Below are 24,458 nucleotides of genomic sequence, written 5' to 3'. Positions count from 1 at the left end.
CTGTACCATAAATATTTGCCAGATATATGGCAAGGATGTGCTCATAGAACTCTATAAAAAATAGTTACTAAGACCTACTTAAAGTCTGCTGCAACCAGGTTAAATGCATTGTAAAGATGTCCTTCTTCAGAAACCTTTTTCAAGTAAGAAAAGCTATCCAGATCAGAGGTCAAAAAGTTAGCCACCAGCTGACCTGGGGAAAAAAAGATAATAAATAAGAAGAATTTGGATTAACTCCAAGGATATATCCAAGCTTACTAATCAGTTCTCTAATAAATACATACATATTACATAGTATTGATTTAGTTTGCTGGTCAATTTGCAACAACATTTCATCATCTACACCTATCCTGGTATAAAACTAGTTAACCAAGATTACAAAAAAAATACAGGAACACTGAAACACCCACATATACACTCACATAATTATTCAAGCTCAGGGGGTGCAATTTCCAAATTCACATTTCAACATTACATTTTAGTGTTTAAAACTAAACACTAAACTGATTCAAAATCCTCCCACATTTTTTCCATTGACATTTAATTACCAAATTGCATGTGAATGTGTACAAAACACCCAAGGCACCTGAGAACATTTGTAATGGTGGGAGAAGGCACCTAAGGATGTCTGCTTTTGATTTTTAAACTCCATTATTTAGTTATTTATAATGAAAAACATACTTTAAAGGGCAGGTAATCAGTTAGGAAAAAATCTTGTGTATACTTTACAATTATCATGGGATCAGGAGCATTTTGGAAGGGTAATATCAAATCCTAGCTTCTCTATTAACTAAGCACCACATCTCTTATTAGTATAGGAAAAATTGTGAATAAAGAATAATTTAGGAAAGTCATTGCAGACTTTTTTTTTTTTTAAAGGTGATTGTTCTGGAGCAATCATCCTTGTTAACCCAGTAGGTAAATGACCTGAAATACATACAGTGAAGTCCAAATACTTTGAACTCCCAGGTCGTGCATGTTCCAGGTTGTAAATTTAGAATATAGGAAGCAGCATTGAAACTTGCAGCTGATATGGGTTCTTTTTGTCTATTAAAAAATTGTAAATAGGTGTAAAAATACCTCTACAGACCAATCTACGTTACTGTTATCAGCTCTAGTAGGTTTTAATCCATGATCTATAAAACATCATACCTATGCTGATACAGAGATTAAGAAACGTAACGTTCTGAAGTCCTAAACATTTCCTGACTTAGGATCAATAAGCCCCTTACACTTTCCAGCAGTATAAAACATAAGGATTATTTCCAAATAAATGATTGGTTTACAGAAGGGGGGATACTTAAGAAACATAAAAATACACAAGTGGAATATACATCCAGAATATACTTTGTCTTCATACAAAAAAAAAGTGTCTGTTGCCTTAAAGTGTCCAAAAAATGAACATGCAATGAAACAAATGGCAACTGATAGCAATACTACCAGTTCCTATCCTTATGCTAAAACATTAAACATTACATTTTCAAAAATAATAAGTAACTATCCACTCTATGTAAATGTTAAAACTTGGCTTATGACCTCACCAAATAATGTTTAAATGGCCTACCTCTGCCCTTGGCATTTACATCTATTTTAGGTTGCAAATAGTTAGTAAGCACTGCAAACTTTCCTCTTTTAGTAATCCCTAGCCAAGTCCCTCCTTCCTTCCCAGTCTCCATGTCCAGTCCTGCAAAAAAGAAAACAACCAATAGAAAAAATTGTTAAGAATTGTAGGAAGAACCTTCTATCACTATACTAGTGATGATAGGTTTTTAGGTTAAGAGCAACCATACACTAAGTTTACTGCCTGCAGGGATAAAGGCAAGGCAAGTAGTAACAGATCAATAAAATGATAAATGAAGCAGAGAAGAAGAATAAAGAAAAATAAATGGTCAGTCATTGCTATATTTATACGAACCACTGAGGATTTCATTATTGGTTCCCCAGAAATCAGCTGGCTTGGCAGGTCGGTGATAGAATTCATCTCGGTTTGCTGCTAAGATAAGTCTGTAGGTTAGAAATATAAAAGACAGGTTATTATCATATGGTACATTTAGTCAATGTAATACAAACAGTACAATTTAACCTGAAATAGGATCATTACATGTTACAGCTACAATAACACAGCAATAAAATCATTCCACAAAATTACATCTGAAATATAAAAACTGCTCCCCGAGCAATTATATAAGCAGTAGTAATACCATAAAGTTACCAAACACCTCCTTTATTAAACTGTCTAATGCAGACAACGTAACAAAAACTTTTTCCCTGGATTTGTGTGAAAATATCAGGAGAAACGTGTAATCTAAGTAGATCCAACAATATAAGGGCAATATTAAAAATGTTCACAAAAAAAAAAAAAAAAAAATAACTAAGGCTGAATTTCGAAAAAAAAAAAAAAGCAATCCTCCTACCACCACCACTTTTACCTCGCTCTTTAGTATTTGATCGTGGGTTGGTGCTTTTAGCAGCATACACATCTAAATCACATGACGTAGATCAGGGGTCGGCAAAGTTTTTTGGCCACTATGGGGTGGACGGGAGCACACTAGGCCGAACCCACCCTAAAGGCTCCGCCCACCACCAGGGAACGCCCCCTGAAGTAAAATTGCGCTCCCCTGTATGCATTGCGGAGGGGAGGGATTTACCTTCAGGGAGCTTTCCCTATTTACCGTTCGGCTCTCTGACAGTTCCTAACGCCCCCTGGCCGATCCGACGGCAACCTGTGGCTCCGGAGCCACGGGTTGCCGGCCTGCATTAGGCCAGATCAGCCAGGGAGCATTAGACCAGAACAAACTACTGGCTAGGCCGTATCTGGCCTAAAGGCCGGAGTTTGCTGACCCCTGATGTAGATCCTATACCAATTAAACTGCAGATCTTAATAAGACTGGTGGCATCAAGAACAGTCAGAGACTGATATGCACAGCAGCTCCAACAAATTGGTCTACAAACCTGGAACTGGTTAGGTGGAATATTGTAAGACATTGTAATAAAATATGTAGCAGGAATGGTGATCTTCCACTAGAGAGCTACCTAAGAGTTAATCTTTTTTAGCAAGTTCAATACAAGAAACACGGAATACTAAATACATGTATTGTACAGGTGAATTTGTGTAAACGGTCAGGTCTGTGCCCTTGTGTCCTCCTTCCCACACTTGTTGGGATGGAAGTGGCCTGATAAGAAGAAAGTTGTTGTTGTTATGCCTTGAAAGGTCATGAGAAAGAAATCAGCTGGTAATATACAAAAGATATTCTCATACTAACAACTGAAAATTGTTACAGTATAATGAAACAAGGACGTTTGGCCAAAATGAGCTAGCAATGGTCATGTAATGATTTGATTGGCGCTGACTTTTTTTATGTACGCATAAAGAAATGCCATCTTCTCCCTGCCTGACTATTCCCAGTAGAAGATATGAAAATAGCCACTCTCTGGGGTAAACTGAGTTGTGCAATCTTGCTGTTGAAACTGTTGCCGTTTTGGACCATTGAACACAAGTGTTTTGTGCCATCCTTTACTCTTCCTCACACTTCCAGCAAACCTGGAATGGATTTCTTTAAAGTAATTTTCTATTTTGAATCTTTGACCAGACCTTTTGCAGGTTTGCTGGATTACCCAGCTTCACTGATAAAAGTATATCCTCTCCATCCTTGGAGAGCTTTAATAAATCAGGGCAATAGTAGCTAGTAGAGACATAAAGGCACTATACCCTGGAAGCTGGACTTTACAGCCATTTGTTTATTCTACATTATAAAGAATCCATTAGAGTTAAGTAATTTTTTTGCTTGAATTGGCCAACACACAGTTGAGAAATTTTAAATGCAGACATTTTTGACTGCACAATGCAAAAAAAAAAATCTATTTCAACCATAAATCCCAAAAGACAAAAATGGTCCTTTATTTAGTGTGGGGAATTTTGACAACCCAGTGGCAGTGCAAGTACACTGCAATATACATTATAATACTTTGCCCTCCCCTACCATGCAGCATCCAGGCATTATTTTAACAGTTATCTGACATTCTAAACCTGATACATGGAGAACAAATGGGGTTCCTACGTGCTTCTTATCCTGTACAGAGCAACAATAAATCAAATTTTGCAGACATCACACCTAAGTAAGTTGATATGTAAACTGAAGAGGACACAAAACCATAAGTTGTGCCTTATATGTGTCTGCAGTCCACATCACAGTTCTCAAAATCATAGTAATCAGCTGCCTACAACTGCAAACAATACATCAGTTCAGACTCAATATAGGTAAAAGATAACTGAATGCCACACATGAAAATGTGTGGACAACAAAGGCAGTTGACAAATATCTTCTATGTGGGAAGCATGGGGGAAGTTGTTGATCAGTGGTGCTGGACTGTCAACTATCCAGGAACAGCAGCCTATAAATGCGAAAAGAAGTGTCCGCCTAAACTAATCCTAAGACAATGGGCCTGATTTATTAAAGCTCTCTAAGGGTGGAGAGGTTACACTTTTATCAGTGAAGCTGGGTGATCCAGAAAACTTGGAATGGATCTAGTCCAGGATTCCAAACATTTGCTAGCAAATGATTTTGAGGAAATCCATTCCAGGTTTGCTGAATCACCCAGCTTCACTGATGAAAGTGTAAACTCTCCAGCCTTAGAGCTTTAACGAATCAGGCCCATTGTGTTATGTATAGGTGGATAATACACAACCCCTCATTACCAATAAAAAAACAAACAGCAAATCGGTTGTACTTACATAGAAACAACACTGTATGAAGATCAACATAACACCAAACACTAGCACCTTATCTACAGGTATGTTTGTGTGTCATTTCAATGCTTGTTGAACCCTGATGTTACTTTTCTAAAGTAAAAAAAAACCTGCCCCGATTACTTATTTAGAATAAATTGCTCCGAATGAAAAGCTGTCTCTTTTCCAGTGATAATTCTATTGCAGATTTTAGCAAAACTCTCATTCGTCTCATAAGCATGTCTAAAATTTAAGGCACCAGGATCCCAAAAAATAGGCATTTAATAGACGTTGCCAACACAAAGACAGCCTGATTTACATTTAAGTCTGACACCATTTTGCTGGCTTTGTGGCTTCAGTATATTTTAACCCACATTCCTATTTTCTACTAGCAAGCTAATACCTTTACCTGGAGTCTAAAAAAAAAATACATAAGATATAAAATGCTCATTCTATCCTCGACTTACAGGTAAGATCCAGTTACTTTAACATTTCAATTTTCAAACGCTGAAAAGCAAAACTAAATACATACAAATAAGGAAAGCTATCAGGTCCTTGGTACAAATACATACACATAATATTAATAAAAGAATCCATTATATGTCAAGATGATAAGGTAAGGCTAGCAGCACAGTTGAAATAGCAGTAATATATTTTGATTTCTGATATATCTGCTAATTTCTGGCTTTTGAAGCCGCAAACTGGAAATCTTGTGATTGCCAGGCTTACACAGGATGTACGTTATCTGTCTTGTGGCAAATTGATAAAGGAGTCAGTTCTAGCATTTGTTTGAACACAGGCAAATGCTGACCTCCTGTAAGGCAGGAGCAGGGAGCCAGCTATGAACAGAGATAAAAGGATGTTCAAAGGGCCTTAGAAGAGGATGAGTGATATAATGGATGAGAACTGCTCTGCTCAAAGCGGATTGCACCAATGCAGTAAGCAGAGAATAGAAGATAAAGTATGTAATGTTCATACCATACAACTTACAATTTTGTGGCCTTCCTTGAATACAAATAGCGTGCAGAACATATGACACTCTAATATGATCAAATTTCCATTTACAACAACAGATGAAAAGCAGAAATTGAAATTTTAATGAGTACATTGGGAAAATATCAGTTATTTTAGTACCAGGACAGGCACAGTGGACCAATGCTGCTGGATAGGTTAACATGCCAGGGACTAAGAAATAGTGCATGTAAATGTGTGTGTTTGAATTATATTACTTTTAAACAGATCACATCCAATAAACAATGCTGCATTATTTAATCTGAATCGCAGAAAATCTTTCCAGATCTCTTGCTGCACTGACTGACACTTCATTTATAAGAATTAAAACAAGCCTTATACTGCTAAAATTGGCATTTGCTCTGAAATGTTAATTTTAGATTAGTACAGTCAGCATCACAGAAAGAAACTTTTGAAGACATTTCTGTATTGAATTTGTATTTTACAAATGTGTACTAAAACAAAAGCAGCACAACTATTAAACTTTATTAAGGTTTCATAACTTCTCATTGGGATAACAGCCGTTTTTTCAGCCACAAGCCACAACTGCTGCACAAATAATGTTCCCAACTGCATTAGTGTTCAAACCAAATATTATGGTAACAACCTAAAGGCAGCAAGGTGTTCTGTCAGAGACTGATCCTTGGAGGGGAAGAAAACCTGGACTTTCAAATTTTTAAATTTAAACTGCCTAAAGGATAGGGGTTGGGTTCAATATGCCCAATATACGCCTCTACTATTTGGCCAGCATGTTCCACCATGCACGTGATCGGATCCACCACACCTTCTTTTTCTCGAGCACCGACATTGAGGAACGTATGGCCCACCCTTAGTCACTTTGTAGTCCACTACATGTTCCATTTTGAGATCTCCCACCAGATATTAAATAGAATATTTTCTTAAAAATAACATCATCCCTATCTTTCCCGCAAGGCAGAGACTCTGCCCCATTCTGAATTCAGTCCTCTAAGGGTATAATTACCATTAAATATGACTAGCATTAAATGGTATTAATACATAAAATTAACACTTCACGAGATCTGGACACCCATGACCCGTGTACGTAATACAGGAGTTCCCTAAGGATTAACTGACAAATCTAATGAAAATGTTTCAACATACACCATTGTATCATACTTTACTCTCGGTAACCTTGGGTGACCTTGGATGTTTTATGAATATATAAGCAGCAAAATTAGGCCCTTTTGGTTTGTTTATCTGTTTTGATGGTGTAACCAAATTACTCCTATGTTATCCTAGTTACTTATCTGTTATTTGGTTCTGCAAAGATAGTGGGCAGGAACAGCTAAGAGTAACGCTCCTCAAAGGGATATGGAAATCGATCTTCTGTAGGGGGTAGTTTTTGATTGTTTATGCTTTCTCTTCTATCTTTTATATTTGCATTGCTTAAATTTGAGTAAATGTGTATGTTTCTCCATTAACCTTTCAAATTTCTTTTAAAAAAGTCTGGCTTGTGGCTCAAAATAACTAACAAAAAAAAAGTAAAAGTAAAAAAATAAAGTAAAAAAAAAGTACACTACACTGGAGAAAGTGGACCAGATCAGGTTTGCTGGATCATCCAGGTTCACGCAAAATCTCTATCCTTCAGTTTTTAATAAATCAAGTCTTGAGTGTATAATATCAGATAACCCAAGAGTGTAGGCTGTCAGATATTATACACTATCATGCATTCAGAGCTTTCTAACAAATTTACCAGAAAACTTTTTAATATGTAGTCATTCAAAAGAACACTTTGTGGGTTATGTGTAGATCAATCAGGACTCAAAACCACTGACAAGAGAACTCAATACCATTATTTTGTAACAATGGCACCTGTCAAAAGGTTTGATATTTGTCTGTAATTGAACAGTTTTCGAATGATGTGTTAGAAAAGTCAAAAAAGTTTAAAGATCTGAGTTACTTTGACAAAGGTCAGATTGTAATAGCTAAATAACTAGGTCAACAAGTAAGCCAGCAATAGGGCCATGGTAGCCCTGGGGCTTATTGAAGCACATACAGAAGAAAGGTTAGTTCATATAGCATAAACTGCAGTAGTCATAAAAGATCTAATGAAGCACAACAAAAACTCAGTGTTGGCTAGGAGAAAAATAAACAGAAGCACATCACAGCTCCATGGACAGTGCTGTAACCAACTTCAATGGGCACATGGGCTACACAACTGGACCAATTAGCAAAGAATGAGGCCTGGTCTGATGAATCACATTATCTTTTAGTGGATTGCGGGGTGTAAATTTTGTAATCCAGCAGGGCAACAATTCAAACTAAATATTATTTCTAATGTTATGCAAAACCTATTTAGCAAAAAATAACAGGTGATGGTCAATACAGACTGTGCAATATCATGGTTTTGTAGGACAGGTTAGACTGTACAGGTAGTCCCCGAGTTAAAGACATCCGACATACAGACAACTCCTAGATACAAACGGGGCTTCCCTGCTCGCTCGTGTGCAGGACGGAGGCTTGATGGGGGAAGAGTGCAGTTTGCATGACTTGCAGAAGGAATCTTTTGCTAAACACAGCTGAGACTGAGCTCTTCTGCAGACTCTTGTAACTCTTTAATGACCAAGACAAACTCTGCAGTTGTTTCTTTTTGCATATCAAAGTACAGCTTGCAAGGTAATGAATGTCTAGGCTCCTTAAAGTTTTTTGTTTTTTTTTTTGCATTTTCTTTTTTGCTTTGCTCCTCACAGTGAGGATTTTTTACAGTAACTTACACCATGCTGCCTAATAATTTATTGAGATAAACATCTGTCCTAACTGCATTTATTAAAATAATGTACCTGTTATAACTTACATGCAAATTCAACTTAAGAACTAACCTACAGTCCCTATCTCGTATGTAACCCTGGGACCACCTGTTGCTATAAAAACCAAAGGCCAGAAAAACTGTAACTGCTGCAAATGGAAGATTGTTTGATAAATGTAAAGTTCTACAAATACAAAATATATGGGAAACACAGCTAAGGACACTTTCGAATGATGTTCATGAATTTGCTATACATATTTATTACATACATATATATTTATCTGATTTTTTAATTAATGCTACATTGGTGAAAAAAGGTAAATACTTATAAAAAGAACTTTTTCTAAGTTGTTTCAAAACATTTGAATACATATACATATACATTTATTTATATATATATATATATATATATATATATATATATATATATAAATGTGTGCTATCGTGTTCCATAATTTAATGATCTGGATAAGCTGTCTTAAGCAGAGTGATACACACAAAAATGCTATTCTGCTGCGACAAACCTTCCTGCAGTAAAATAGAAAACTAATTTGCTGCAGTGGTGGGAAATCCCTGCCTGTGCTAATCTCTTAACAGTTAATAAGGGAATGTGAGACTGACAGATAGACAATGTCTGCAGAAAATACAGGTGACTAAAGGGCAAATTAAGCGATTTTATGCGACAGTCCATGTTCCTGTGCAATTTCTTTTTTTCCATTATTGAAAGGACTCGCTTGTTATCAGATAATTCTGCCTCATCTGCTACTCCCCATTATTCCAAAAGTAATTATAAGAAAACCATTGTGCATGAAGCTCCATGTAGCTGTAAATAATGAACTACAGAAACCATTGACCTGACTTGCGTTATCTTTAATGCGTTATGGGCTTAATCTCAATTAAGGTTTTTTTTTTTTTTTCTCTTCTCCATAAAATTATCACCAACTTTGTTCTTTCCAGGACCCTGAAAATTAAGCATGATTTATTTGCCTGAATTGCCTTTATAGCACTATAACAAATCTTTTATGTGAAAAGAAATTAAAATTCCAGGTATTTAAAAAGACTTTTTGGATTTGTTAATATGCAAAAGTACATCTTTAAATATATTTATTTAAATAAGCATAGTAACACACAAAGACCTTTATACTAATTTTTTCAAATCCTAAAGAATGATTTGCTAAATGCTTCAGTCATTTAAAAAATTGGTTTAAAGCAGACCTACAACTGAGAGATGATGGAAGCTGCCATTGCTGAATTAATTGTAAGTAAAGCTAATTAAATGGATGTAAAGCTGATCTTTTGGTGTCAGTACTTTCAGTGACAAATCTGAAACAAGCATGCAAATAACTGTGTGATAAGTTAGTGGTTAGCTAAACACCTGAACTGCATACTTATCCTGGGTCAACAATTATTCAAAATATTGTTAGATTAAGAAAAGTTACCAATGATATCGTACATAACCTCCTAATGAAAGTTCTGCCTTAAAGCATAACTCCAAATTTTCCAAAAAAACACCATTTTGTTAACAAGGGTTTGTTTTGGAAGTTATAATTTTTACAATAGGTGAAGCCTAAATATAATATCAAAGACATAAAATATCAAGTCAGCACAGCACAACATTTCAGTTATCGTCCACCAACAACTCCATCTATAAATGTGCCAACCTAAACCAAATGCATAATCCAAACTTTTATGTTACTTTATATAGAACAGAGAAGAATTGGAAAGGTATTTTAACTTAAATATTAAATGTCCCTGAAAAGATTCACCATGTCCTGGTGACCACTGTCCTCAGGACTGAAATTTAGAAAAAAAAAACCTTTGAGTCGTGATATTATAGGAACAAGAGGGAAAACGTCTAAGAAAAGTTTAGTAAATCTACCCAACATAATACACTGCACTAAAGTTACATTGACATTGGTTTTACCCTTCACTACTCTATCCAAAAAAGTTTTGCCCATACACTTTGACTAATAAATCCCAGCATTTCTCACATGATCTTCTGCCAAAAACAGCAGCAGTAAACAGCAGTAATAAATAAGAACAGGGTATGGCAGTGAAATGAAACCTGCTGGGTCAAGCTTTATAATGTGTTTTCCCAATTTTGTAGTCTGATTTGTTTTGTAGTGGAGAAATTTTCTACCTAAATGATTAAAATAGAAAATCCATAATAACTGCTTACCATGTTGGGAGCTGATAAAAATAAACCAATTCATGTATATACTCTCATATACACTGATCCGAATATAAGTATCTGGTGGTCCGCGAATGGGGGGGAAAGGGGGGAAATGGGGAGGGGGGGGTAGGAAAAGGGGTGGTGGGAGTGGGGATGTTCCCTGTTGTCCCTAGGGGTATTAGGGTGTATACAGTTGGGCCTCCCACTTTGGTAAATACAATTCAGAGAATAATAGGGAGCACAGAGAGAGAAAACAAAGAAAGAGGTTCGAGGCTCAAAAGTATTGTATCACACTATGAATGTATTAATACATCTTAACTTCATACATAACAAAGTCATACAAATACATAATTCACAAACATATATTTGTTAGTATGTTGTATTTCTCTTGCCTAGTTCTGGTAAAAGGAATGACAGAAGTAGGAACATTGGTTCAAGTTAACAAAACATAATATGTTTGTCTTGCCTAGTTTTGTTCTAGATCACAGAAGTAGGATAGTTCACTAGACATAATATTGCTAGCGTGGACATTAAACAACAGAGAATATGTATGGGAAACAGGAAAAAGTGATAAGACCGTGTTTTCCGTAAAAGTCCCCGACGCGTTTCGCCCAAATTAGGCTTCCTCAAGGGTATCTGACTTTATACGATTTATGGTAGGTAGTAGGAAGGTCGGGTCTTATAGGGTTACAGGTAGTAGTTATTTGTATACGAGTTGGATACCAGCAAACAATGATTGAGGAGGGATATAGCGTTGCTGCATGGTCGGGACACAATTGAGGCTAGGTATGAAGGGATCAGAAGCTCTGTGGAACTAAAGCTAAGTGGAATTTATTTTAATTTTTTTAGTGCACTTCTGTTTTAACTCTTTAGTTCAGAAGTGTTCACTCCTCAATATACAGGATTTACACACATTGTTAGCATTTCTCTAACAGACAGAAGAAAACTAGGTAGGGAAGGTTTTAGAGTAATAAAATGGCAACGTTAATGTCTCCAACAAACTGTAAGTTAGACACAACTGCTTTAAAGAAACAACACACAATCAAACATCACAACCCGTCCCACACATTCATCAGGTTTGTTTACTTTTTTTTTGATGTAACACATAAGCATGAGATTATTAGTTTAACTACACACTGATAAAGGCAAAAGTATAAACATGACCAAAGGTAAGTTCATCAAGACCTGATTAACAGACGTTTACATTGCTGCTTACTTTTAGTGGTACCTGCACAGCAAAGCAAGGCTGCAGGGATATCAGCAAGTATGCAGGAGTGTTTTAAATCATTAAACAGATAGAAGCAGGTTAATTGCACTTTACTTGAAAGTACTACACAAATATTCTGTATTCAATGTTTCTAAAATGTTGTAAGCAGAACAGAAAATAAGAAAGAATTACCTGTATTAACCACCTGAGCGTTACACTGATGTCTAGATTTCTGTACCAAAAGCGTTACAGGTTACAATTTTTTTTTTTTAAATTGTAGACCTGTAACTTACAGAAATATGTCCGAATAGGGGTCTAGTAGATATAATGAATATAAAAAATGTTTGAAATTAATTGAAACTCATTCATTCATTTTGTATTGGATTGAATACAAACTCCTGTATCCAATCCAATACAAAATGAATGAATGAGTTTCAATTTGAATTTCCCGCACACGCGCCGACGTCATCGCGCGCGCACGCACAAGAAGCCGGCCGGCTGTTTTTTTCCTGGGTAAGTGGGGATTTTAATGTACGGAAAATCTCGGGGTTAACCAAAAGAGCAACTTTTCTTAGCCCGTACCAAGGTCGGGCTTAACGGTCGGGCGGTTAAGCTCTGGATAGCAATAAAAAGGAAAATGTTGACATTTTATAGCACTAAGAAAATAATAGCTGATGCCTTATATGTGAGGCTGACACATGAAATTCCTAACTACAGCAGCTAAAAGTTATTTTAAAAACAACACTAACCAGGCTTTTTCTTTTGCAACCTATTGCTTTTGAACTATTAGTACCATGTACCCATAAATTGATTATCTGTATATGTTTTCACACCGTTTACTTTTTTGGCAATAAATACAAACAAAATAGGATAAGAATGTTTTAAAAGTTAGATACCGTATTTTTCGGCGTATAAGACGCACTTTTTCTTCCCCAAAACTGGGGGAGAAAAGTGGGTGCGTCTTATACAGCGAACACAGTTTTAAAAATAATTAAAAATTCATACTCACCCGATACCGCGATCCCGCGATGCTGCGTGCTTCTTCTTTCCTCTCCTACTGGCTGCAGCGCGTGTCTTCTCCTCCTCCGAGCGAGGAGAAGCCGGCACACGTGCCCCCGCGATCCTCCTCCTCCGAGCGAAGAGAAGCCGGCACACGTGCCCCCGCGATCCTCCTCCTCCGAGCGAAGAGAAGCCGGCACACGTGGCCCCGGGATCCTCCTCCTCCGAGAAGCCGGCAAGCACTGCGCCCCCGCGATCCACCTCATCCGAGAAGCCGGCAAGCACTGCGATCCCGGAAGCACGCTGATCCTACGCACAGTACGGTACCGGTAAGTGGCACAGGGTGATCAGAAGGGGATGAATTAGCACAGGGTGATCAGAAGGGGATGAATTGGCACAGGGTGATCAGAAGGGGATGAATTGGCACAGGGTGATCAGAAGGGGATGAATTGGCACAGGGTGATCAGAAGGGGATACATTGGCACAGTGGCACAGGGTGATCAGAAGGGGATGAATTGGCACAGGGTGATCAGAAGGGGATGAATTGTTAAATTTATACAGTTGATATAAAATATTTTACTACAGTATTTGGTTCAGAATCTTTTTTTTCTAGATTTTCCTCCTTTAAAATTGGGTGCGTCTTATAAGCCGGAGCGTCTTATACGCCGAAAAATACGGTATATTGCAATCATGAAGGCTTAGTCTACACGGACTGTTTCCCCAGCGTTTAACCTGAGGCTTTAAAAGCCCTTGTTTGAAATCCCCATGCATTCCAATGGGTTAATCTACACCAGGACGTTTCCTTGAGGCACGTATATGACATCTATTTTAAACGTTGCTTGCAACGTTTAACAAATTTAAACGCTGGGTTAAAACCCCCCAAAACATAGGAAAACGCGGGTAAACGCTTCCATCAATTTCAATGTTCAATGATGTTTTCCTGTTGTTTTCCTGCATTTTTGAGCACTTAATATAAAAATGAGTTACAAATGCTAATAAAAGTGCATAAAACGCATATAAATGCAACAGGAACATAGATGTGTTTTCAAAAAACGTCCATGTAGATCCAGCCTTAAACACAAGAATGTAACACTAATGCTAACATACCCTTAACTACCATGCAGTTCATTATCTGACCCATTTGAAATGTATTTTGCTGCCTTCTCTGTGGATTTTTAGGAAATTATGCATTTTCGTTAGGGAAAAAAATTATAGAAAATAAGCACTGCACATTTTCTTGATATCTAATTTTCTTGGAAACACTTTTCTTTATACATTAATGAATAAAACACAATTACAATGGTGGACAGATGTCCCCATCTGAAGGAGTGCTGTGAATCAGCTACCCTTGAGGCTCTTGTTATACACTCATTGTCTGCCCATCTGTTTGGAGAGATGCATTAGCTCACCATTACCTTGGCCTCAATGTACAACAATATGTGTTGTCCAAGTTTGGAGGCTTTAAAAAAAGACCTCTGTCATCGATCCTTTGCTTTAAAAAGCTGAACGAGATACCCAACTGAGACCTACACCTGTCTGCAATTATGTGCATGAACAGATACAGTGATGCAGGACATACAGAGATGTAGACAAGGCCATTCCCATCAGCATGCTATGATTACTTGGTCGTCAGTGTTTTCCAGCATACCAGCAGGGAATAATTTAAAGCATCTGGTGTAGCTTCAGTGGAACCAATAGGAAACATGAAGCCTGAATATATTTCATATACTTAACTGTATAACTATTTATATAGCACATAATTTAAAGAAGGGGAAAAAATGCTAAGGTTTATCATGGAGCCAAATAGTGTACTTGTAATTCTTTAAAAAGTATTCAATACAGTTTGATATTTCTTAGATGTGATAGCTTTATTTAATAAATAATTTCTGTCCTACCAGTGCATTAATAGGAGACAGGTTAGTAAAACTGCCAAGGAATGGAACTGTAGTATAGCAACTAAGGTAAAAACACTGGTATATTATCTATATTATATCCTAGAAACCTTTTTTAAATGTTTTAGTTTACTTTAAGGACTCCAGTGAGCGAGCTGGGATATCTAGCGTCATTTGTTGAATCTCCATTGTTCAATAAGGATAAATGTAAAGATTTGGAGTTTGAAGCTCAGATGAAAAGAATTTCTTGTAAAAGCAATACATGAAGCCAGTAAGTAGGTGCACGTGCGTGTGTTTGGAGGGGAGGGGTGTCACTGGAACAATATTTAAGAGATGGTTATGTTGTGTTTTCTGATATAGTATTTTTTACTGGCTGGCCCATTGCAACAACATGTTAATGGACATAGAAGTTACTAATCAGTTCAAAGACCATTGTAAATTACAAGAGAGAGCAAATATCAGAAGTCAACAAGTGAAGTACAAGAAAATCAGAGAGACACACACAAAGAAAAGTGTTGCTTTAAAAGATAAGCTGCACATAATTTAACAACTTTTAGACTGAAAGCATAAAAAGGCCCTACCACTCTCCATTTATTGCAACTGTTGAACGTTTACAGACACCCACTTAAATTTTTTCCTTGTACAGCACTACTGAGATGATGACCCTTTATAAATTATTACCAATGATAATAATAATAGCCTAATTCAAAAGTTACTAGAAAAACAATATAAATATAAAAATGAATGAAACAACACAAACAAAAGTAAAGGTAAAAAAAGGCCAGCAAGGCCAGCCATTATGGGAATGGTTATCTTCTCAAGTGCAAACACTAGGGACCTTACTCAACTTATGTAATGAAAAAATAGAGGCCAGCACTGCAGTGGATATGGACAAATGGACTGAATGCTTTTTTATCAGTTAGTTTAACTACATCTTGAACTCTTTCCCAGAACAAGAACATATTACATTGCTTAAAAAGCTCCATCCACCACTCTATCCTACCATCATCTGAGCCCACCTTGTTTTGCAACATCTCACCTTGTTGAATTACTATATAACACCAGAGTTGTTCTTTGTTCTATGTTGCACCAATGTTACCCGACCCACCCCCTCTCTTTCCCTCCTGCATCTTTTACTGTTCCTCTACTGTTTTACTTATTCTAAAACTATAACGTAAATGTGGACAGTTTTGAATTATTTGCATTTATTAAAATGTTCTTGATGTAAAGCTTCATTTGTTGGCTTACTGAGGTACAATATTAACATGCAGTTTGTCCTACTTTTTATATTTGCATTTTTTGGTCTTGATTTAGAATTGTTAATCTGACAGAAAAGCCGTACATAGTGAAATTTTTGTTACCTATATGCATTCTTGGAGACGGGACGAGGATCAAATTTGAAGAAGATGATACACATGAGTTCGCAATAAGTTTCAATACATGGATAATGTGCTATTTCATGGATGAATCTTTAGTTGCCTGTAGATAAAGAGAAAATAACATAAGTACACTAAATAATCAAAAAATGATTTAACACTTCATTCTGTTCAACACACATCACCTTCTATAGGAAGGTTTACATTTTCCATTGGCAACACTAAATTTTAAAACCACCAGGATACCAAAGACATATATGTCTTAATGAGTACCATTTATCTATATCACACCAACACATTCTTACAGCTTAAAGTGTAACCTAAACAGAAATGTAATATGGTGCTTTTCCAAGAGAAACACTAGAAGGTGAACAACAAGAAATCCTTCCAGAACCAGAAGCTTTGATATTCCTCCATTAAAAAGAAAACTAGTCTTTTAGCATCCATTTGTCTTTACTGTATTAACCTCCTGGGCGTTTCACTGATGTCTTGACTTCTGTACCAAAAGTGGTATTTCATGGTTTTTCATTAATTTTTTTTATATTGTAGACCTGTAACTTACTGAAATATGTCCAAACAGGGGGCTAGTAGATATCCTGAATATAATAAATTTTGAAACACACAATCATGTAAAAAAAAAAAATTGAAAACACAAAAACCAGCTTAAACAAGAATGCATAAATAAAACAAAAATACTGAAAATACTGAAAATGCAATAATTCTGTACACTGTATAGTACTATATTTTTCTACAACACATCGCTAGTGTGGTAAATTTTAAAACAGGGGGCAGCACATAGTCTAACGTCACATTTGGGGCAGTAGAGCCGGGTTTCGGATTTTTTTCCTGTCCTCCCCTCTCTTGGAGCAGCACACACATTCTTGACTTTCTTGGGGTTGGTGGAATGTACTTCGGAAATCGAGGAGCACTCAGGCGTAGCCGGTTCACCATGTATGAAGCACGTCGTCCAAGTTGATGTTGATTTACATCCTCTTCTGGTATTAGGTGTTTCACACATATAGCTTTACAGATTTTCCATATGAATTTAGGGTGGGGCCTGTCTTTTTGTTTTTTGAATAGAATGTACGCATTCCACAGACACTGTTCCACTAGATGGTGAAAGATTGTTTTATAGTACTTTCTCTGTTGCTTTCTGACAGCTGGATAGAAAGTCAAGGCCTGGTAGGCTTTGTCAACACCCCCCTTCCATTGTGCGGCAGTAGTCGATGACTACCTGGGGGTTCTGAACGTCTTTCCCACTTCTTGTTCTGGTTTGAACAGTGGCAGTGTTGTGAACAGTGCTCATCATGCAGACATCTTTCTTATCATGCCATCGGAGAGTCATTATCTTTCCTTTCTGCCAGGCAACTTTATCCCCAGGCTTGAGCTTTTTTTGTGCTAAAATTGGCTGGCACTTCGTGCCGGTTACCCTAACGGTTCCGTAGGCATCCGTTTTGTTTTGTATCATGAACTCGTAAAGCTCAGGGGACGTATAAAAATTGTCTGTAGTAAGACAATACCCTTGGTTCAGCAAAGGCTCAATAAGAGACAGAACCCAAGACGTTGCCACTCCAAAGAAACTAAATCTGGGGTCAAATTTTGTGCCTTTGCCTGTATATATGACAGAGTTCCAGATGTATCCAGATTCGGATTCACACAGCATAAAAGATTTGATCCCAAACCATGCCCTCTTGGACGCTATGTACTGCACCCAGCTCAGTCTCCCTTTATATGCCATCAAATTTTCATCCACACTAATGTCCCTTTCTGGCACATAGAAGGTTTTGACAGCTCCAGGTAGGCCAGGAGGTTGTGTTCACAGTGAAGCTTCAGGCCAGGCGCCCCAGAAAAAGGAAACCCAGGGAGCACAGACCGGGCCTGACGAGTGTCAATCGCGCACCAGGTGCGCACATCACTAACCTCCATAGAATCACTACTCCAGGCGCTCCATCACTATGAGTGAACTCCACAAGTGACTCCAGATCGCTCTTGCTGTCCGAGAACTGTTCAAACACATTTTGGGTGGATAGATGCCTTCTGGAGCTTGAAGCCATAGCAGAGGTCAGCCAGGTGGTGATGTCCCGGTCCAGGCAGAGGTCAAGGCAGGCGGCAGGGAGAGAATAGTCACAATTAGGCAAAGATCAGCAAAGGTAATAGCAGACAGCAGACACAGTGTTACATACCAGCAATCCAGGGATAACCTGGTAATTTTTAAAACTGTGTATGTGTATTTACTTTGTGTTTATTTTGTAATATTTTGGATTGGATAGAATACAGGAGTTTGTATTGAATCCAATACAAAATATGAATTTGAATTTCCTGTTTATTTACTTTGTGTATATTTTGTATTATGTGGTATTGGATTGGATACAGGCGTTTGTATTGAATCCAATACAAAATATGAAATTTGAATTTCCCGCCAACGAGCACACATCATCGCCGAGGGACACGTACACAGAGGGAAGGAGAAGACGGGGATCCGACAAAAAAGATGGGGATCCGACGCTGGAGATGGACAGGACGCTGTAGAACTCGGAACATGCCGTCGTCTATAATATTTTTTGTTAACATGTCAAACAAACAGTCTAGCAAAAGACCCAGATATGGGACAAACTGTAATAACAAATACAAAAGTTGAGGACCAGTATTGCTCGTATACAGTTAAAGTATTTAGTATATGATTTTTTTTCTCCCACTTATCTTGAGTATATTTTTCACTAACATTTGCACACAGATCAAGCAAAAGTAACAAACTAAATAACACTTAAAGGATTTCGCACAAAAGTTTCCTTTTATTGGTCTAAATTTTTTTCAATAGAAAAAAAAATATTTCTTTAACTGTTTAAGGCTTGCATACACAGGCATTACTTTAAATACGTTTAAAGTACTGCAAGGGGCTAGAGCGCAAAAGTCTGCTTTACCTGCAATTCAAACGTATCTCAAAAAGCACATGCAGCAGGGGACTTGTGCCAGGCCAAGTAGACATGTCATCATGCAGTTCTTCTGCAAGAGCTCACATACCGTGTCATTCTTCAGCAATAAACCAGCAAAAACTCCCTGACAGGAAGCCTTAATGAGCAGTTAAATGCAAGTCTATGGAAGGATTTGGACGGTAAAACAACGTTGGAAGCTACTTTTAGCCTGTAGCCTGCACCAAAACAGACTATTTATTTTCATTCAAACTATTTTACACAATTTTTGTTTTTTTGTAAGCATCTGATAGCTGTAAAAAAAAAAAAAAAAAAGAAAAAGCTTACAAAAGCCTCAAAAAACAGAGGTCTGAACATGCCGTAACACCTGTATTTTTTTTTGTGCTCTTCCTAAGCAAGTTTATGATCTGTGTACAAACATTTTAGCACCTAACAGTTGTTATGGGACAACAAATCTCTATCTATAAGATTTATTAAGTATTTAAAATATGTTTTCTTCCCCACGCATAACGTTCACTATTACTGTCCTTAAATCTAAACAATCCTTACTTCAAAAATTCCAAACATGTCTGGTGAATACATTGTAATATGTGCATACTAACAAATAAACTATAGCATAATACCAGTGCTCAACCCAGAAATTTTTTAAAGCTGGGTGGGTAGAAATTGTAGGTGGGTGGCAGCCCCTTTATTGTGACCAAACTCTTTAGTAACCACCCAAAAACAGCTGGGTGGGTGCTGAAAAGTGCCGGGTGTTACGCCCAGCTAAAAGGGCCTGGGGAGAACCATGAATACACAAATACAATAACAATAAATAATTGTTTTAAACATGTTAATATGTAAAACTTACATAAGTAACAGTGTGTGCAACTGGAAGGTCTGATAAAATCTGTGCACCAGTATTTGGGAAACAACTGTCTGCAAAGTGATAACAATGTAATCTCTTTTACACTACTGGTTGCCCTCTTCCTTTAACAACTAACCTTTCTACATACATACTTTTGTCCCCCTCCTACAAAAACAACAAACACATACAGCTTCTTACCCCAATAAGATAAGTGACATTGTTCTTGTACTAGGTCAGATACATTTACTGCTAGCTGACCCCAAAGCCAGTGCAAGGAAAGATTTTTTAAAATCCCAATAGATCCAATCAAAGCTGACTTCCAGGCTCCCCTAACCCAGAACAACCTGGTCTTAAAAAAGGTGAGTTGAACAATGTTGGCCATTGGACTGGAAACACAAAGTGGCAGAAAAATGCACTGAAAAGAAATATCTTGATTGAGATGAGCATGGCAGCAAAAGAGTAAAATATGAAGTTAGTATGATCACTTATTTCTTCCAGCTCTGTGACTGAGAATGATTGAACTATATGGACCAGCATGACAAGAAAACAATCAGCAGAGGTTGGGAAGGAATGTAAAGTCAACAATAAATAGAAAAATTACATTACAAAATTTGTTATAAAAGCACAGAAATATGAACATTTATGTTGTAAATTAAATCTGGCATACACATATTGAAAAAGTCTTCCACTGTATAATATATCAAAAGCATAGCAGAAGTATAAATACCAGCAGGGAAAAGGGTGAAAAGAAAAATTAAATAGAAAACCAATATTTATACCATAGAAACTCATTAAAATCGAATAATAGGTCACTTAGTGTGGAGAAGAGCGATATTCAAATTATATACACTGAAAGATGTTCAATTTCCTGCCACAATGTGCTTTAGTGTAATCAGGAATTGATTAAATAACAACCTTGGCTAAGTAATTATGATCCCACATGTAATGCTTTTCTCTTGTTCTTATTTCCACAGTCCTTTTATTCAGTCTCCAGGTAATCTGGAAACACAGTGAGGGAAGAAACAGAACAAGAATTTTGTAGCAGTCTGCAAACATACTAGCCCCAGCACCAGCTGGCATGAATAGGAGGTTCTGGTAGTCTGGTCTAGTAAGTAAACTGGTTGAAGAATGATAGTGCAGGTACATGTGAGAATTTTAATTTTATTCCAGAACATCTTGGGATCAGCTAACCTGTTTTTCAAACTGTAATTAGACCTTACATAGTCCACCCTCTTCAATGCTTCCTGCTGTACTTAGGGCATTATATGTAAGAGGCAGCCTTTAGGTGCCATGGGAGCAAACAAGAAAGTTTATTAGTTTATTAAAACAATTCACAGCCATTTAGTTAAACTGAGCATTTACACCTTTGTATGGAGCTTCACTTTTACATCTCCCTTCCTTCTAATTAACAGGCAAAAATAAGGTAATAAAACAGATCTACTTCAATAAGGGATGGTTTGGTGTATAAAAGAATTATCTGTTAATATGTATGACATGTAAATAGAATTGTATCCAGTATATTCTAATTATCTATCCTATTCTAGTCTATTAAGTAGTTCTTGGCCCTCCCTGCAATACAGCCTACTCTAGGACCCAATCCAGCAAAATAAACAAATAGGAACAAACTTAAGAGCTAATTGATCTGCCTTTCCTTTGAGTTGTCCAGGGGGATCCAAGTGTTAGAAGATCACTACTGTAATATTATTATTATTATTATTAATTTTACACAGTATTTATATAGCGCCAACATATTACGCAGTGCTGTACAAAGTCTATTGTTATGTCGCTAGCTGTCCCTCAAAGGGGCTCACAATCCATGTCCCTACCATAGTTGTATGTCATAATATAGTCTAAGGTAAATTTTTGTGAGTAAGCCAATCAACCTAACTGCATGTTTTGGAATGTGGGAGGAAACCAGAGGACCCGAAGGAACCAGAGTGCTAACCTCTAAGCTGTGTTCTCCCGTAGTAAAAGCTTCAGCAAAACTTTGTGGTAACCTGTTTCAGGTTTAGATGTTTCTATGAAGAGGATTACATGAGGCTGACATTAGGTAAGATCCAGATGCATGTAAGAGATGTATAGTAAATAGCATTGTGTTGTCTACCACTCTTGCCTAAATATAATATCTTTGCTCTATACTCACAGATTCTGCCTCATTATACATATACTCTAGTGAACTCCAATGATTCAAATGTGAGCGATGACCTTTCCATCTGAGGATTTTGTCAGGAACATGGTAGAGGGTTATTATCTAATGCATAGTATTATTGCTAACGAACAACGGCGTGAGACTTAGTACAAAATTCTTCACAGGGCTTATTTCACCTTCAAGCGCTCTGCTGCCACTTCTTCTGCATCCACTAACATGGCAGTGTGCCCGAAATGGGTATCAAAAGGCTCCACTGCCTGTTGTCTTGTACATCCATTCAGACATTCTGGAAGCAAGTTCTTACATAAATTTCTGAAATGACTAAAGCTCACCCACTGCTTGATCATCTTCTATAAATAATATGATACATAGTGTTAGTAGAAGTATAGATCCTTCCTCACCCTCAGACACCATATTACACGCCATCCTCGTGCACTAACCATATTCAGAAAATAGAAACATGCTTGTCTTCGTGAAGCATGAACATAAATTTGCTTTGCTATCTTTTATTAAATTGTCTCCCTTCTGCATCCACTTTTCACTTGTTGGACATTTTACGAGTGATTGCTTTTTTGTTCATAGCAGCTTTTTCTGAGGTCGGTGTACCTGTCCTATCCTAACCTGTCTTGGCCTGTATATGTGAGGGGAATGGAGCCACAGACTGTGCTGAGGTGGAGACCTTTGTCTGGAGACATTGATAATGGAGCATCCCACTGAGATTCCATACCTGGAGCAGCAGCAGTCATGCTTAGTGCTTAGAAAACTGGGGTCCTTCTGCCTGCAGCACTTGTGTTGACTGCCCTGCTTCTACCTATCTTTCTGGGACTGGGTCCTCCTGCCTACAAATGTCAGGCGCTTGGATGGGGCACAGTCACCGCAGGTCACATGAAAAGGCCAGACTGGACGGATTCAGACCATGGGCCTTGTGTTTGACACCTTTGCCACTTCACACTAGCAATGGATACACTTTTGTTGGTTGGCAGCTTATGGAGCTGTTATGCGGGAATGGCCGTCCCCCTTGTACAAGCTATCCAAAGACTTTATTCATCTCATATACCTTGAGTGCTAGGAGGCAGAAACAACACTTGAATCTAATTTTAGAGCAGAATATTTTGTTGCAAAATGATTCAACGTCATTCTTAATTATTTCATGAAACAGAAACTGACTGTCTTCCCTTTACTTTCAAGTACACAAACAGTTATTCTATTGATGCCAGGGCTGTGGAGTCGGAGTTGGAGACAATTTTAGGTACCTGGAGTCGGAGTCTATAAAAATGTGCCAACTCTGACTCTAACTGATAAATTTAAATTATAATAAAAAAATACAGCAAGTTCAAATGTCCTATTTCACAAACAATAGTTATAATTCAATTCTTTGATGTAAGAACAAAGCCCAGTGCATAGAAGTATTACTACTAGTGTGAAGTTCAGCTGAGCTAATATACAAACTGCCATTCACATTATTGTAATCTGGATTATGTACATAACAAAAAGTGTTTTTATTTTATTTCAGATATAATGTGTTTAACAAGTCCATTTGAGTGTAAACAAGTGTAATGATATAGATGTAGGTGAGTGATATGGCCTGATGTGTGTTCAGGTGTCCTGTCTGCACTCACCATATATGCTCCCTTCCAGAAGAACTTGGATGAACAGCTTTTTGGATTCAACTGTAAATGTTCATATTTATTTTAAAACTGCATGGCTGCTTGTGTGTACTATGATGGAAGGCTGTGTGCACGTTTCTGGATAAAACTGCGGGGCTATGTGTATGTTTGTGTGTATGGTGCAGGAGTTTATGAATGTTTGTGTATAGTGCATATTGTGTGTATGTTTCTGAGTAAACTGTAGGGCTCTGTGTTGTGTGTATAGTATATATGTTTGTGCATGTTTTTCTGTATAGGACAAACTATGTCTAAGTTCAGTGCAGGTCTATAGCCTATTTGTGTGTATAGTGACGTGTTGTATGTATGTTTGCAATAGTGCAGGACTATGTGTGTGTTTGTATTTAAATAAAAAAATATGCTAGTTAGTATAACATATTTTATATTTATGTTTTAGTGGCAGCCCGTTTAGAATGGCAAAAAGTCTGTCAACAAACACGATAAAGTCTGCTGTTTATGAGCACTTTACATTATCAAGTGATGGGAAACATTACGGGTGCCAACGTGTTCTTGAAGATGATGATGAAAAATAATGTGATGCAAAAATTGGCAGTTTCAGTCGGTCTAACAAAAATGCACCTACAAGAGCATCAACTTTGAACACACTTGCAACGTTTTCATCCTAAAGTGTTAGAAGTTGTGAATGAGAAAGATATCAATGAAAATATTCCATCTACTTCTGGGATAAAAAATGTTCAGAAATCCACTAGAGACCAA

At 37.2% G+C, this 24,458-nt stretch overlaps 1 protein-coding gene across 4 annotated transcripts in view; it reads right to left on the bottom strand.

Annotated features, from left to right (window-relative positions):
- TANGO2 (transport and golgi organization 2 homolog) overlaps positions 1-24,458 on the bottom strand; it is a 74,538-nt gene that overhangs the window by 29,839 nt on the left and 20,241 nt on the right. For 2 of the 4 annotated variants that reach the window (XM_072415683.1, XM_072415682.1), the window contains exons 2-6: positions 18,072-18,194; positions 16,137-16,254; positions 1,916-2,004; positions 1,565-1,684; positions 79-193 (exon numbers count right to left, since the gene is read on the bottom strand). In XM_072415683.1, the coding sequence (XP_072271784.1) occupies positions 79-193; positions 1,565-1,684; positions 1,916-2,004; positions 16,137-16,192 (380 nt within the window). In that variant the 5' untranslated portion in view covers positions 16,193-16,254; positions 18,072-18,194. The remainder of the gene's footprint in view (positions 1-78; positions 194-1,564; positions 1,685-1,915; positions 2,005-16,136; positions 16,255-18,071; positions 18,195-24,458) is intronic. The other 2 variants (XM_072415685.1, XM_072415684.1) reach the window with 1 other exon arrangement.

Source organism: Pyxicephalus adspersus, chromosome 6 (genome assembly GCF_032062135.1).
Source record: "Pyxicephalus adspersus chromosome 6, UCB_Pads_2.0, whole genome shotgun sequence".
NCBI classification, from domain to species: Eukaryota; Metazoa; Chordata; class Amphibia; order Anura; family Pyxicephalidae; genus Pyxicephalus; species Pyxicephalus adspersus.
The sequence above is the reverse complement of the archived record's forward strand: the minus strand, read 5'-3'. Positions and strand labels throughout refer to the sequence as shown.